Source organism: Rhinoraja longicauda, chromosome 2 (genome assembly GCF_053455715.1).
Source record: "Rhinoraja longicauda isolate Sanriku21f chromosome 2, sRhiLon1.1, whole genome shotgun sequence".
Taxonomy (NCBI): domain Eukaryota; kingdom Metazoa; phylum Chordata; class Chondrichthyes; order Rajiformes; family Arhynchobatidae; genus Rhinoraja; species Rhinoraja longicauda.
The window spans coordinates 48,582,028-48,598,400 of record NC_135954.1 but is presented as its reverse complement, the minus strand read 5'-3'; the positions used below and the strand labels follow the sequence as shown (position 1 = coordinate 48,598,400).

The 16,373-nt window shown below is 41.8% G+C and overlaps 1 protein-coding gene across 1 annotated transcript; it reads left to right on the top strand.

The window, feature by feature from the left end:
- The first annotated feature begins 234 nt into the window (after positions 1 to 234).
- Positions 235 to 14,518, top strand: hus1 (HUS1 checkpoint clamp component). Its single transcript, XM_078418600.1, has 8 exons — positions 235 to 354; positions 3,963 to 4,090; positions 5,285 to 5,461; positions 6,594 to 6,701; positions 9,815 to 9,889; positions 10,901 to 11,000; positions 12,258 to 12,389; positions 13,371 to 14,518. The coding sequence occupies exons 1-8, from the start codon at positions 303 to 305 to the stop codon at positions 13,451 to 13,453; spliced, it is 855 nt and encodes a 284-aa protein (XP_078274726.1). The 5' UTR covers positions 235 to 302; the 3' UTR covers positions 13,454 to 14,518.
- The last annotated feature ends 1,855 nt before the right edge of the window (positions 14,519 to 16,373 follow it).

Sequence of the window (16,373 nt, the reverse complement as noted above, 5' to 3'; positions counted from 1 at the left end):
GGAGGGGAAAAGGGGACTCAGTGATGGGTGATGGGAGATGAGAGTACGAGGAAGGGGGATTGTGCAAGGTGACAGTGGGAGGAATGGAATGGGCGCTGTCCGGGGGTGGTGCACAGTGGGCCCACTGAGTGGCTGCAGCACTCTCTCTGGGCAGCGTTCCCCCACCCTGGCAGCCCCGATCTGCGCCGACTCCAGGCCGGCCGCCGGCAGCGGTCGCCATGGCAGCACATCGCGCCCTCGGTGCGGGAGGAAGTGACGACAGGCGGCGCGGCGCGGCGCGGCCGGAAGAGGGAGCCGCAGCGATGAAGTTTCGAGCAAAGATCGTGGACGTTGCTTGTTTGAACCATTTCACCCGTAAGTGGCGCCGCCGGCTGGTCGCCCGCTGCTGCCGCCGCCACGGCGTGTCTGTGCGTGCGGAGGCTCCCGGTGTGCGTGGACAAGGCGCCTTCTCCTGCTGTCGGACCAGGGAACCCCTGGTGCCCGCTCACTCACTGTTTACTTCCCAGTGCAACGAGATGCCGTCAGAGACACACAAGGTGCTGCAGTAACTCAGCGGGTCGGGCAGCGTCTCCAGAGAACAGTGACAGGCGATCAAGGAGTCTAAAAAAAGAGTCCTGACTCGAAATGTCACCTATTCATGTTCTCCAGAGATGCTGCATGACCTGCTGAGTTACTCCAGCACTCTGTACAAAGCAGCATCCGCAGGTCCCTGTTTCTCGAGATTACCCTCACTTTGGCTTCACCCGTTGCAAACTCTGTACTCTGTCGAGGCAGTGTCCGTTACATCCAAGTCATGGTGCTGTCTCGGATTGACCCGCCTTTGAATCCCATCTTCAACCTTTTACTGGCCACAAATTCCTTAAATATTCAATCACCTTTTGCATCCTGCCCCTCTCTACTCCAGTAAACCCCATCGTTTCCCACTCCTACTGCCTTGTTTGAAATTGTTGAGCGACTAGAGATGTTGAGTATTTGGAAGTTCATAAGTGCTTCTTTTCTTGCAAAGAACTGCCGAAGTTGAATTGATTGAATTGAAATATACAACATGGAAACAAACCTTTAGGCCCAACGAGTCTACACCAACCATTTGTGTAAGAAAATATCTGCAGTTGATCACCAGTTCACATTAGTCTGAAGGGTCTCGACCCATAGCATCACCCATTCCTTCTCTCCGGAGATGCTGCCTGTCCCGCTGAGTTGCTCTAGCTTTTTGTGTCTATCTTCGGTTTAAACCAGCATCTGCATTTCCTTCTTACACATTAGTTCTAAGTTGTCCCATTTTCACATCCACTCCCTTTACATTAGAGCTAATATACATTGGCCAATTAACCTGCATGTCTGCAATGTGGGAGGAAACAGATGGCCAAGACCTGATGCTTTCACAGGGAGAACATACAAACTCCACAGAGCAAGACTTGATCTTGATGAGGTCAAGAACCAACCCGAGTCTCTGGCACTGTGAGGCAGTGCCCAGCTGGACTATTGTGCTGCCCAGTTATTCAATTTTCTCAACAAAGCCCCAGAACTTATTGTACCCCATATCTGTGTCTATTCTTCCCACAGCTCTATATTTGAACCTTATTTTGATGGTTATGTACTGGCTGTCGCTCCAGGAACTTTTATTACTTCCCTGACCACCATTTGCCTTTGCTACTGTCTGAGCCTGAAACCAGTTTGAGGATCATTTTCTGAATTAGATCCAATGTCCACCCAAAGATTAACAACTTCAGTGTAGGACTGAGGCGTTCTCTTATCGCTGCTCTCTCAAAGGAATATATGTTGAGGTTCGGCAGGGGAGTTCTCCCAAGTATCTTGGGTAATATTTATCCTTTAGCTAAAAGCAAATTGTTGGAGGAAGTTGGGCAGCACCTGTTGGAAGCAAATAGACAAATATTTTGGGTCGAGACCCTCCTTCAGACGGATGAAGTAGAGGGGAGAAAGCTGGTAGGACAGATTTTTCTCCGTTTTATTCTTTAGCTGACAAAATAGGTCTTAAGCATCCCCAAATCACTTTTATTACTGAACCTGTTTTTTGTTGGTACCATTTCAAAATTTTGTCTCCAGGCACTCGTGATAAACACAACCCTAAATCATGATTTGAGGAAGCATAATAATTGAATGGGCTCTGCAAACAGTATTTGCATTAATTGCCAAAATATGTGTAGATGTGTATGTGTATATATATACATATATACACACACTGATGAGCCAAAACATTATGACCACTGACAGGTGAAGTGAATAACTGATTATCTTGCTACAATGGCACCTGTCAAGGAGTGGGATATATTAGGCTGCAAGTGAACAGTCAGTTCTTGAAGTTGATGTGTTGGATGCAGGAGAAATGGGCAGGAGTAAAGACGTGAGCAACTTTGACAAGGGCCAAATTGTTATGGCCTGATGACTGGGTCAGAGCATCTCTGAAACGGCAAGGCTTGTGGGGTGCTCCCGGTCAGCTGTGGTGAGTACCTACAGTGGTCCGAGGAGGGACAAACCACAAACTGGCGACACCCCTTCATGGCAATGGTATTCCCTGGTGGCAGTGGCCTCTTTCAGCAGGATAATGCACCCTGCCACAATAAACACATTGTTCGGCAATGGTTTGAGGAACATGATGAATTGTTCACGATGTTGCCCTGGCCTCCAAATTCTCCGGATCTCAATCCGATTGAGCATCTGTGGGATGTGCTGGATCGACAAGTCCGATCCACGGCGGCTCCACCTCGCAACTTACAGGACTTGAAGGATCTGCTGCTAATGATTTGGTGCTAGATACCATAGGGCACCTTCAGGGGTCTTGTAGAGTCTATGCCCCGGTGGGTCGGTGCTGTTTTGGGGGCACATGGAGGACCAACAGCATATTAAGCAGGTAGTCATAATGTTTTGGCTCATCAGTATATATATATATATATATATATATATGTGTAGGAAAATAACTGCAGATGCTGGTACAAATCGAAGGTATCACTAAATGCTGGAGTAACTCAGCAGGTCAGGCAGCATCTTGGAGAGAAGGAATGGGTGACCTTTCGGGTCGAGACCCTTCTTCAGACTTGTACCAGCGTCTGCATTTATTTTCCCACACAACTTGCCGCTCCACTGCGATTTCTCCTCAAGGTATGTCTAATTTGAAGAAGTTCTCCTCTCTTCGACGAGAGTTTAGCAACATGCTCTCTCGCTGCTCCCCCTCTGTGATCCTCATCAGTCTGAAGAAGGGTCTTGACCCGAAACGTCACCCATTCCTTCTATCCAAGTAGCTGCCTGACCTGCTGAGTTACTCCAGGATTTTGTGATACCCACTATATATGTGTGTATGTACTTGTTTATATGTACTTGTGAGTATGTGTATATATACCCACAACTTTTTTCTCTCTTGTTTATTATATTGTTTACAATGTACTATACATATTCTGTTGTGCTGCAGCAAGTAAGAATTTCATTGTTCTAGCTGGGACATATGACAATAAAACACTCTTGACTCTCTTGACTCTTCATTGATATAAGGTAGACACAAAATGTTGGAGTAACTCAGCGGGTCAGGCAGCATCTCTGGAGAGAAGGAATGGGTGATGTTTCGAGTCAAGACCCTTCTTCAGACTGAGGAAGAAGGGTCTCGACCCGAAACGTCACCCATTCCTTCTCTCCCAAGATGCTGCCTGATCCGCTGAGTTACTCCAGCATTTTGTGTCTAGCTTCGATTTAAACCAGCATCTGCAGTTTTTTTTCCTACACTTCATTGATGTAATGTCAGTTTGCATGAATAAGGAGAAAACAAGTTTTGCTTGCATCTGAAAATTACTCGGTGATTTTTCTTGTGAAACAAGAATCAGGTATGGATGAAATCAGACTGAACTTTACAGCCCTTTCTTTTGGAAACATTCCTATTTTCCAGTGTGAAATTGACCGAGGATTATCATAACTAAATCATATTTTTTAATCATTGCATTTTGGTATATTCACAGGTATAGTGAACACAATCTCGAAGCTCACAAAATCATGTATTTTGAGGCTTACTTCTGACAAACTTTTCTTCATCTTGTCTGACAAAGTTGCAAGTGGAGGCGTTGCTATGTGGTGTCAGCTACTTCAGGTAAGTTGCTGATTGTGAGTTTTGGTTACAGATATAATTCCAGTTCGTGTACCCTAAATGAGACGTTTTATGTTTATTTACAAACTTTTACATTTACATATTTATCTGTAAAGTAACTTTTAAAACCTGAGGACTGGAAGCTGCATCCTTCTGCAAGCCAGTGTGGGGCCAAACAGCATCTAAACTGGAGGTTTTGCCCTGGAACCCTATGGTTGCTTTTTTCTCTGCTGCAGCATGCCTTTTGGACTGTTTTTAAATGCCTATGATGAACCTCTTAGTTTTTGTTTGAAGTGCAACTTCATGGATAGGAGAAGTTCAGACGGATATGGGCCAAATACAGACAGGTGGAGTTCGTGTAGATGAGGCATCTTGGTCGGCATGGACAATTTGGGCCAAAGGGCCAGCTTCCACGCTGTATGACTCTATGACTAAGTTTGTGCCACCTGGTGAAAAGCTGAGGTGTAGGATGCAAATGCATCAAGCTCATCAGTTCAGAATGAGAGCTGGACATCAGGTGCTCTAGCCTGGACCATAATGTACAGGTGGAGAATTACGTTATGAAGTAGTGGGGGAACACATCAGTTTAATGAATGTTTATGTTTCTAGTGACATCACATGAATTAATGATTTTTTTTTAAAAAATCACTTTGAAACTTAAAACTTATCTGCATTGCAAATAAGGATGGCACAGCGGTAGAGCTGCTGCCTCACAACGCCAGAGTCCCGGGTTCATACCTGATGACGGGGCCGTCGGTGCAGAGTTTGTACGTTCTCCCTGTGATCACATGGGTATTCATGGCCTTCAGTTTCCTCCCACATTGTAGGTCAATTAACCTGTGAATTGCCCCTAGTGTGTCGGATGCGAAAATCGGATAACATTTTACGGTGATTATTTGTCGATGATCGGTGTGGACTCGATGGGCCAAAGAGCCTGTTTCTACACCGCATCTTTAAACTAAACTAAATGATACTGTCTCTCTTCATGTTCTTGACAAATTTGCTTACGTAGCTTTTCTTCACCTAAATCATTGCAAATTGCTGCTCCAACAAAGATCCTCGTGAGACACCACCAGTTCCCTAATGTGACTGAAAATTCATATTTTTTCCTCTGTCAGAATTGGCCATTTCTGCTAGAAATTGGTGAGTGCCGCACGTCTTAGCAATTTAACATGTGCATTTTCTTCAAATACGCAGGGTAATTTTTTTGATGAGTTCCAAATTGAAGGAGTTTCAGCAGAGTATAATGAAATTTATCTGGAACTAACACCTGAAAATTTCTCGAGGTCCTTGAAAACATCCCAGAATGCTAAAGCTGTGAAAATAAAACTGACCATGAAGCACTGTCCATGTATTACCATTGCTGTAGAACTGGTAAGATCTTTGAAGTTTTGTAATGCCCGCAGTACTCATCTGATGATATGATGTATCTTTTATTTCTAAAGGTTTCTAAACTGTGACCATAAACATTTTTACACCCGTCAATCAGGAAGATGTATCCTTATGAAATTTGCAGTTTAGTTCTTTAATAAATCTTTCGTTCTTTAATAAATCTTAGTTTTTTGAGATGGTTGCATGTGACTTGATATCGCTCATTGTGAGGTGATGCGCTCTGAGAGAACAAATAAGAATAAGAACTAATACTAGAATGAGTGCTGGGGATCTAGTGAGTATTGAGGAACAATGGAACAATGGACCTGTGTAAAAGTCCAACTATCACTGAGGTTGGTGAAGAAAGCAGACACTATACGGCTTTCATCAGCTGAGCCATCAAACTGAGCAGTGAGGTTATTGTGTAACCTAATAAAAAATGCAGAAGTCATGGAGCCATAGAACTATACAGCACAGAAATGGCTCCACTAGTCCATGCCAACCAAGATGCCTAACCTAGCTAATTCCACTTGCCTTTGCTTCGACCGTAACCCTCCAAACATTTTCTATCCACATTCCTGTCCAAGTGTCTTTTAGGAGTTGTAATTGTACTTGCCTCTACTACTTCCCTGGTAGCTCATTTCATTTGCAAGCCACCTTTAGTGTGAAAATGTTGCTCTGGGGTCCCTTTTAATTTTTTATCCTCCTCACCTGCCTGCTAGTTTTGGACTCCTCGAACCTGGGGAAGGGACAAGCTGTTCACCTTTTCTAGGCCCCTCATGATTTTATGAACTTCTATAAGGTCATACTCCAGCCTCCTGTTTGTGAGGTGACTTGGACATAATTGTAGGTATTATGTTTAGTAAGTTTGCAGATGCCATCAAAGTTGGTGGAGTTGCACACAGTGAGGAAGGTTGTCAAAGTTTACAAGGTTTACATCAGTTACAGGTATGGGTGGAGAAATAGCAGATGGAGTGTAAGTGTTGCATTTTGGGAGGCCAAATGTAATGGAAAAGTGACATTTTCATTTGTAGAATTCTGCACACAAACTATTGGCAATTTCACAATTGTGCGTAAATGTTAGTTCTATTATTTGTTGGAAATGTTCGACATAACTTGTTTCCTGTTCATGCAGCCATCGCTCTCGAGCCACACTCGGATTGTTACACATGACATTCCTGTTAGCATTATCCCCAGAAAGCTGTGGAATGATTTTGAAGAACCCAGTGTTCCCGATTTTGATGTAAGTAACGAGGTGTATTTCACTTTCTTTATTTTTCATTTCCAATAAATATATTTATTCTTAAATCGTTTCATCTAAATAATAAATAATACTGGCAGCACTGCGAAAAGCCGTTTCTCGCGTTTGGATTTTAATTTGGTTTCGTTTCAAGTTCCTTGTGACATAGCAGTCATTTCTTTAAACTAATTTCTTTTAAATTTATTTAAATTTATTCCTTTTTTTGAAATGTGAACATTTTGGCAGGGACAACCTTAATGATGTTCCTCAATTGCAGTTGAGAGTTGGTGATGGTCAGCCACCACCTTGAATGCCTGCAGTTGCTCTTTTGTGATACTCTCATAATGCTGTTGGGTGGAGAGTCCCAGAATTTGGATCCAGCAACAGTGAAGGAATGGAAATGGAGACACAAGCAATTGTTCTTTGCTCAGTATTTCAGCATCTGCAAAGTGCTGGAGGTACTCAGCGGGCCAGGCAGCTTCTGTAAAGAGTAATGTTAAACAACGTTTCAGAGCTGACTTTGGTGGGGCAGGAGCAGGCAGAAACAATGGGCCTGTTAGGGCAGTCCTGTTTTTAGATTTTAGGAAAGAAAAATTCAGGGGTGGCAAGGTGGCAAAGCGTGGTAGAGTTGCTGCCTTACAGCGCTTGTAGCGCTGGAAACCGGGTTCGATCCCGACTATGGGTGCTCTCTGTACGGAGTTTGTACGTTCTCCCCGTGACCTGCGTGAGTTTTCTCTGAGATCTTTGGTTTCCTCCCACACTTCAAATACAGGTATGTAGGTTAATTGGCTTGGTAAATGTAAAACTTGTCCCTAGTGTGTGTAGGATAGTGTTAATATGTGGGGATCGCTGGTCGGCATGGACCCGGTGGGCTGAAGGGTCTGTTTCCGTGCTGTATCTCTAAACTAAAAAAAAAATTTTAAAAAATGGGCAGTGTGGGATTGGGGAACTATATGGAGACGATGAGGAGGAGATTGCCAGACGTGAAGTGATCAGTAACGGTCTGGGGATGGTGGCCTGGTGTTCGTCTGTGAGGTCATTGTCAAGGGGTAGGTATGCGGAGATGTCTGAAAGCCTGATCTCAGCAAGGTCAAGGTTAGTCTGCCTGACTATAATGGCACCGCCCTTGTCTGCAGATTTGATGACAGTATTGGGATTAGTAGTGAATGAGCAGAGAGCTACATGTTCGAAGGGGGAAAGATTGGATTGGGTGAGGGGAGTGGAGAAGTGACACCTGGAAATCAAATGGTGACGAATGGATAGAAGGCCGATGGGGACTCCAGGAGGAGGTGGAGGAAGGTTGGAGATGTGAGAAAGGGTCATCAGTGGGGGCAGGGGAAAGAAATAGGCACGGAGGTGGAGGTGACAGAAGCGGAGCTCGACATCACGGTGGGTGCGGAACTCGTTGGAGAGGGGGATTTCAGGGGGACTGGTGAAGACACAGCTGGGTCTTCAGAGGAGAGAGGTGGTGTAGGCATGGGGAAAATGGCATAGTCAGGTGAAAGGCAGCAGGTCTCATTGGCTTTGGGAGCCCCAGCCTGTAGGTTGCCAGGGAAGCAGCTGCTTTCAATGTCGGGAGCCTGCTTGATCCAGCAGGGATGGTGTCAGGGATCCTGTCCTAGAGGTGGCTAGGACAGCAGTAGGAACCAGTGGCAGTGGGGTCCTCAGCCTGGAGGTGGGAGAGCTTGTGGTCCTTGGTGTCAGATTTGGAGAAGAGGCGACGGTTGAAGGCATGGGACTGGTGGATGATGAAGTAGGGGAGAGGTCCTTTGGGAGAGCAAGTCCTAAAGCTGCAAATTCAATTGAGAAAAGAAAGTGCCAAAAGGTACTAGCACATGGCAGAGAGTGTAAAGTGTGAGGCACAGAAGGAAAGCTGTTGCAAGAAGTGTTGGATGATGTCTAGGTACTTGAGATCCTGGATGAGCCTGAACTGAGAGACCCAGAAACGGTGCTGGAAGCCATGTGGAAGGCAAGTACTGCGGAAGAACACTTGGCTGTAGTAGGTGAGAACATGGTCTAAGAGCTGGAGAGCACTAGGAATCGTTGAGGGGATGCAGTGTGAGAGGATCTCACAGAACTCCTGTGGAGGGAGGATGAGAACTTTTTAGTTTAGTGTTTAGTTTAGTTTGAACTTCTTCAAAGTAGGAATACTTTGAGAAGTCTGCAGATGCTGGAATCTTGAACAAAAACCGAAGTACTGCAGCGTCTTGGAGGGAAATAGACAGATTGTATTTCAGGTCAAGACAGGTAATCCCAACCTGTACAAGAAATGTAGGTGTTCCACTTGGTTAATTTTACTATGTACTCTGATGTTTTTGATATTGGCTGTATGATCAATTGTCATGAAACCTTTCAACTCTTCCACACACATGAGTGTAATTATTGTCAGAGTATAATTACATTATATTTATGAACAAAAACATCAGTGATCTTCTTTTGCAATATTCTTTGATTTTCATATTTTATTTTGTGTTTTGCTATTGTCATTATTCTTACAATTTTAAAAGAAAGTTACTGCAGAATTAATAAAATATACTGCTGTACCAAGAAATGGCAAAAATAAGTCAAATGTCAGGAAATGAGAAGTGATAGATTTTGGTTCAAGAAAACTGATTTTGCCCAAATGGAAACAGTTTGGTCTTTCAAAAAAGCCTAGGGATTTTGGTTGTACATGATCACAAGACATTGAATGGCAGATTTCACCGGTCTCAACCCGAGACTGCGAGCTCCTTGATGTCAAAGTCCGCAGGCCACGTTGGAGCGATCCAAGCAAGGAATCGCACGCTCAGATGTTAACTCCACGGCCCTGCGAGGGATCAAAGTCAGTCCCAGGCAAGGGCACCAACTCCACAATGTTAGGCCACAGAGCAACCGGAGATACGATCCAGAAAACAATCGCATCTCCGGCAAGGTAAGAGAATGAAAAAATGTTTCCCCCACCCCCCACATAAACCAAACCAGAGAACATTTACACAAACTTTTAAAACCTATCAAAAATAACAAAAAAAGTTCGAAAAGGACAGCTGACTATAGGCGAGGCAGCCATCGTGCGGTGCCCCCCTGGTGGTACCTGTGTTACATCCATGTGTTACATCCACTTATCATTGATTTTACAGGTCAGTATTTATCTCCCAGTATTGAAGATCATGAAGAGTGTTGTGGAAAGAATGAAGAACCTTTCTAACCATATTGTGAGTGTTCTATATTCTATGAATTAACTGTTCCATTGCATTTCTGTTTTATGAAGTATAATGCCACCTTAACAGCTAAGACATTTCCAGAAGACAATGCTGGTATTAAAGGATCATTGAACTATTCTGTTGTCCTATAAGAAGCTACAATGAAATAATAAGGGATGTGCATAGAGTTGATATGGATGGCTGGAAGGGACAACGACAAGAGGTCGCGGGTAGAAAATGATGCGAGAATTAAGAGCGAAAGGGATAAAACTTTTTTTTTACGCTGTGCAGAAGGTTGGAAGCTGGAATATATGACTTGCTGAACAGGGAACTGGATATATATGTGTCTGGACAAAAATAATTGTAAGGATGTGCAGAAAGAGTGTGTGGGGTGGGGAGGGGGGAGAGGTTAGTGAGTAGGGCATGTAGAAAGTCGGTATGAACATGCTCTGAATAACCACATTCTATGCTGCAAATATTGAGTCATAGGGAGATATAGCACAGACACAGGCCCTTACGGCCCATCTAGTCCATGCCGATCATGATGCTTATCTACGCTAATCCCATTTGTCAGAATTAGGCTCCTGTACCTCTATTCCTTTCCTACCCAAGTGCCTATTAAAAATTGTAATTGTATCTGTCTCCATTACCTCATCTGACAGTGCGTACCAAATATTCGCCACCTTCTGTAATCTCAGATCTTTCAATTTCTCCTCTCTCTCCTTAAACCTGTGTCCTCTAGTTCTAAACTGGATTGGTAGCTAATGAGGCAATTGGAAGGCTAGAAATCAGTACCGAAGTCAATAACAATGTTTAGTAGACGGGATAGGCAGGAGCATGGCAGGAAGCAAGGAACGATGGTTGAATTAAGTTGAATTAAGTTGAATTAAGCAATGTAATTGCTAGAGACCTGACAGATAAGGCAGTGAACTCAGAGTGTGGATAAGTGTGTGTGACCGGACCATTACAGCCAGAAAGAACCCTAGTGAAGGGCGTAAATTTTTTTTTCCTCTTGCAATTTAGGTAATTGAAGCCAATCAGAATGGGGAAATGAATTTGAAAATAGACACTGATTTGGTGTCTGTCACAACGCATTTTAAAGAACTTGGGAATCCTCCGTGGGGTAAGCAATTGAATAAAAACAAAATGTGCACATTGTGGAAGTAAAACAAAATGTTGACGTAAATTTAGTATAGTTTGTCAAATTGTTGAATGACTCACTATATTGTACAGAATTTGCACATTCGCCCTGTAACCGCATGGGCTTTCTCCTGGGGCTCCAGTTTCCTCGTACATTTCAAAGACGTGCAGATTTGTAGGTTAATTGGTCCCTAGTAATTTGTCTCTAGTGCCTAGGATCGAACTAGTGTATGGGTGATTGTTGGTCGGCATGGCTTCAGTTGGACAAACGGCCTGTTTCCACGCTCTATCACTAAACTAAAAACTAAAGTAAATTTCAAAAGCTTTGATTAGCATCATTTCTTTTGCCACCCATTGCTCTTCTACCTGGCTAATGAGGGGAAAGCAATAGACATTCATGTATGCTTGGTCTAGAATTGGCTGAAGACACCAATTGAAAAGCAGAAGTCATTCTTAATGAACGTTTTGTGCAACTGAATTGATTTTCCACCTAAACGGACTGTTCACTTTGGTACTGCTTGGTACTATTTTGGTATTTAAATATTGTTTTCTGAATTTTTCATCTGGTTCCAGTCGAAAATATATTATTTCTCTGAGATAGTGCTAGGTTTAGTTATATTTAGAGGTACAGCATGGAAACGGATCCTTCGGCCCACCGAGTTCATGCGGCCATTGATCACCCTTTCACACTAGTTCTATGTTATCCCCACCTTCTCATTCACTCCCTACACAAAGGGCAATTTACAGAGGCCAATTAATCTATAAACCTGCACGTCTTTGGAATGTGTGAGGAAACTTGAGCACCTGGAGGAAACCCACGCAGTTGCATGGAAAATGTGCAAACTTGACGTTAGCACCCAAGGTCAGGAACGAACTGGGTCTCTGGCACTCTACCAGTTCTGTTTTGACGTTTGTAATCTCTTCAAGAAAACAGGCAGTCCCTGCTATTTGTGAGATTTTCCATCTCTAAATTCTGCTTGCAAAATTGAGGATGTTGAGAAATGATAAATGTTGTTGACATCTTCTTACTGCCATTTATACAGTTTGAACTATGATAGACATTGAATTCTGTAAATGTTCATAATATTTTAAAAAATGATGCTATTCTTCAAATGAACAATTTCAAATTGATAAATATGTTGCTTGGTTGTTTTACTTCACATAACAAATTTATTTTTAAAGTTCACATTTTGCAAAAAGGTAACATGTTAAATATAAACCCAAATATTATTTCAAACAGTTGAAGATGGAACCCAATCTGATTCTTTTCAAAGAAGAGATCCAACAAATATGGCGAAAGCAAGGGTCGACATAAAGAGGCTTCTACAATTTCTTGCTGGGCAGCAGGTCAATCCAAGCAAGGCTATATGTAGTGAGTAAACATTTATTTTTCATCTTAATCTATTTTGACTAAGAATGTGCACTATTCGAATCTTCAATACATAATATCTTAATCCTGAACTTTGCGACCCATCCTCCCCTTGTGCTAGAAATTCCGCATTCTTAACACTCTTAAGTAAAGGTTTCTCTGAATTCATTAAATAAAATAATGAATCGCATTATTTGGCTTTCAGATTAGGCATTCTTCATTCCCCTTTCTGTACACATTGTTGATCCTGGGATGCAGTGAGCATGTGGAAAAAATGTAAAGATATTAAATAGAGCAATTGCCACAACAACACTGTATACTTATAATTGCCTGATTTCCTGTTCGCGTATCAATTAAAATGGCATCTCCTGCAATGCTGTACCAGATCAATTCTTTCCTCAAGTTAATAAAAGAGCCAGTTACACACAGGATTAAAGAGTGCACAATATTGCTGATAAGGCATAAATCATGCATTTTTGGGGAAAAAATGATCCAGCAGCAGTAAAATAATGGAATTTAAAAATTCAAGATTGTTTTTGTTTTTGTTTTACTGAATTGATAGATTATGAAAAATTTATACAAGTAGCACATTGGAGTAAACATTATCACCAATAGTTGCTTCTATTTATTTAACACCCATTTTTCCCCTCCTTTGGAAGCTTGTTTTCCTAGTTTACTCTTATTTCAAACAACAGAATTCTTCTTTGTCCTCATATTTTTTGATACACATTATCAGTTTTGTCCCATATGTTCCATTTGTAATGATTTTGTTCTCTATTTCAATGACTTGCGTATCGGATGTAGAAAGGAACGAATACAGAAGCCACAACTAATTGTTTGCCTGCCACATTACTCGGACAAGAATTTGTACCGAGTGTTATAACTGATATGCCTTTAATAACAAATGTAACCTTAATGATTTAAGATTTAATGATTTATGATTTATTGGTTCCATTTTAACAAAACTCTGATTTTGTTTTGCAGATATAGTGAATAAAAAAGTTATACATTTTGTTCTGCTACACGAGGATGTCTCCCTTCAGTACTTTATACCAGCTCTTGTATGAGAAGATTCCTTTCAACATTGAACTGTCTTGTGGACTCCCGTGGAATCATCATCCTAGCTTGAAAACCGTGAGCAACCTTTTAAGAAGATGAACCCTCTAGTTGAGAATTGGTGCTAACATCTGAATTTTTATATAAACCTTTTACACTTTAAATCTTGGAAAGGTTATTGCAAGATAAAAACAAACCCTGATTAAGTTTCAGATTCATGAACAATGGCTATAGAAAAATGGCTATAGATGTACAAAAACAGCTTAAGTTGAACCTACCTTTATTTAAGTTGTCTATATATCATCCTGTTAGAATCTTGTTTCAAAGTGAAAGAATAAGTTTTAAAGGACTGTTTTCTTCTTGCTAATGAATTGTGGAAGACTAGAATGCTCCCTTTCCGTTCCTGGATAACGAAGTGAATGTGTCTGCCGTATTGTGCCTTTTCCAATCTTTAACTTTGGATCCCCTTGTGAATTGTTGGTTGCTGAGATATGTTTTCTGGTTCACTTTATGTTTCAAATTTGTGTGCTAGTATTTCTGCAGTGGTATTTTGGCGCCTCCAATTTTCTGCATCTTCTTTGTTTTCATGTACACGTTGTTTTATATTTTCTGTTCCTTATCTTCCAGCAATAAAAGTGATGCAAAATTTGCCTTTCATACTTTGTTTGTCTCCTCTGCTTGCTGCTGAATAGCAAAGTAGAGGAAATAATTCTCCAGATATTCTTTTCTCATACATCCCAGGATAGCATGGGAGAAATGCCTTAGGACGGTGTTTTCGGCCGAACTATCAGTGACTTTCCTTCCACCATAAGATTGGAAGTGGGAATGTCCACCAATTATTGCATTCTGTTCAATTCCATCCACCGCTATTGAGCAAATGAAACATGCCTTCCTGCAGCAGGACCTGAACAACATTAAAGCACAGGCTAACAATAAGAGACAAATAACATTTTGTGTCAAATGTGCCAGACAATTACTGTTTTGAAATACCCATGTTTGATAGTCATTGGAATTACCCTCACCAAGTCTCCCATCACCAATATCCAAGGAGTCACTTTCGATCAGGAACGTAGTGGACCATACACATAATACCATGAATGCATGATATGCTACAGCGGTAGAGTTGCTGCTTTACAACGAATGCAGCGCCGGAGACACAGGTTCGATCCTGACTACGGGTGCTGCACTGTAAGGAGTTTGTACGTTCTCCCCGTGACCTGCGTGGGTTTTCTCCGAGATCTTCGGTTTCCTCCCACACTCCAAAGACGTACAGGTATGTAGGTTAATTGGCTGGGTAAATGTAAAAATTGTCCCTAGTGGGTGTAGGATAGTGTTAATGTACGGGGATCACTGGGCGGCACGGACTTGGAGGGCCGAAAAGGCCTGTTTCCGGCTGTAGATATATGATATGATATGATATGATGAAATTGGTTATCCTGGGGTGAATAACTTGCATCCTGACACCTTAAGACCATTCCATCATCAACAGGGCAGGAGCTTGATGGAACATGCTCCATTTGCCTAGGTGAGTGTAAGTTCAACACACTCGGGAAGCTGGAAATCATCGATGAAAAGCGGCCTGCTTGATTGGTATCTATTCAACCGCTCTAAACATTAACTGTTTCCACAACCAGTGTACAGTTGCTGCAATATGTACCAACTTCACGAACGAGTCTAAAAGTGAAGGAATAGGTTTATGGTGAGAGGGGATAGATTTTAAAGGGAGCCGAGGGCAACCTTTACACAGATGCATAATCGAACGAGCAGCCAGAGAAAGTGATAACGTAGTTTAAATTAATAGTATTTAAAAGACATTCAGATAAGGACATGGGTAAGGAAAGTTTGGATATATGAACTAGATGCAGGCATGTTGTGGATAAATTGGGCTGAAGGGCCTGTTTCTATGTTGTATGACTAATCCCTTTGTCCTAATCATCCTTCCCCACACTTTACAAATTAAAACTTGATTCTTTTCTCACTTTCCCAGTTCTGAAGAAGGATAGTCTACCTGAATGTTAATCTGAATGTTTCTCATTCCAGGGGTGCTGCCTGACCTGTTGAATTTTTCATAGTGTATCTACTTTTTCAGATTTCCAGCATCTGCATTGTTTTTTTAGTTTTGAACAATCAACTTCTGATTTATCTCAAAGATTCAATTCATTAATTATCTTCATCAATCACCAGTAGTTTTCAGAGAATGAAAATGTAGACATTACAAAAAAAGTTTCTGATGACAAGTTACATTCAATTGTTTTGAAAGAATTCTTGATGAACATATAATTATCTTAACCGAATAGATTCCAAAGAAGTAAGTCTTTCCATTTTGAGGTTGTTCATTAGCCATCCACTGAGACATCTTGAGTAAATTTGTTGACTTCATTTTATTTCAAATTGTATGTTTAAGCACAGTAAATAGGTAAAGACTGATAATTGAGGTCAGAAAGTGGAATCAAAAGTGTGGCACGTGGTTTGAAAGCCGTTTTTTAAATTGGAACTTGATGCTGATTCATATTGGCACAGATTTATTACTATCCAGGAGACAATTTTTTATTCATAATATGTTTGTGCTTTTATCCAGCAAATGGTTTGTGGATTCTGATAGTGTTCTACCAGTAGATGGCACTGCAAGAAGTGATGATGGGTACTGCATCAGTTAGCCCTGCCATGCAATGTAAAGGAATGATTGTGACCCACAAGCAGTCTTTAAAACACTTTGATATTTAAAAAAATGAGGCAGGTGGGCAGTCTGTGAACTTGTTCTTTCTCTACACGTGCAGGGCTTCTGTGTACTTTGGCACATTGCCTCAAAGTCCTGAATACACATTGTGAATATTCTCTCTCTACCTTCAGTGGTTGTAGTCCAACGTTGCACTTCTTTAGAGGGCTATGAGCAAATTCTTGAAAGCTTTTCTGAATATCAATAACATTCAA

Excerpts from the sequence above, each read along its gene's own strand:
- hus1 (XM_078418600.1), top strand. The coding sequence starts at position 303 with ATGAAGTTTCGAGCAAAGATCGTGGACGTTGCTTGTTTGAACCATTTC. Across the intron at positions 6,702-9,814 it reads CCAGTGTTCCCGATTTTGAT|GTCAGTATTTATCTCCCAGT; the intron begins GTAAGTAACGAG and ends TTGATTTTACAG. Across the intron at positions 12,390-13,370 it reads TCCAAGCAAGGCTATATGTA|ATATAGTGAATAAAAAAGTT; the intron begins GTGAGTAAACAT and ends TTTGTTTTGCAG.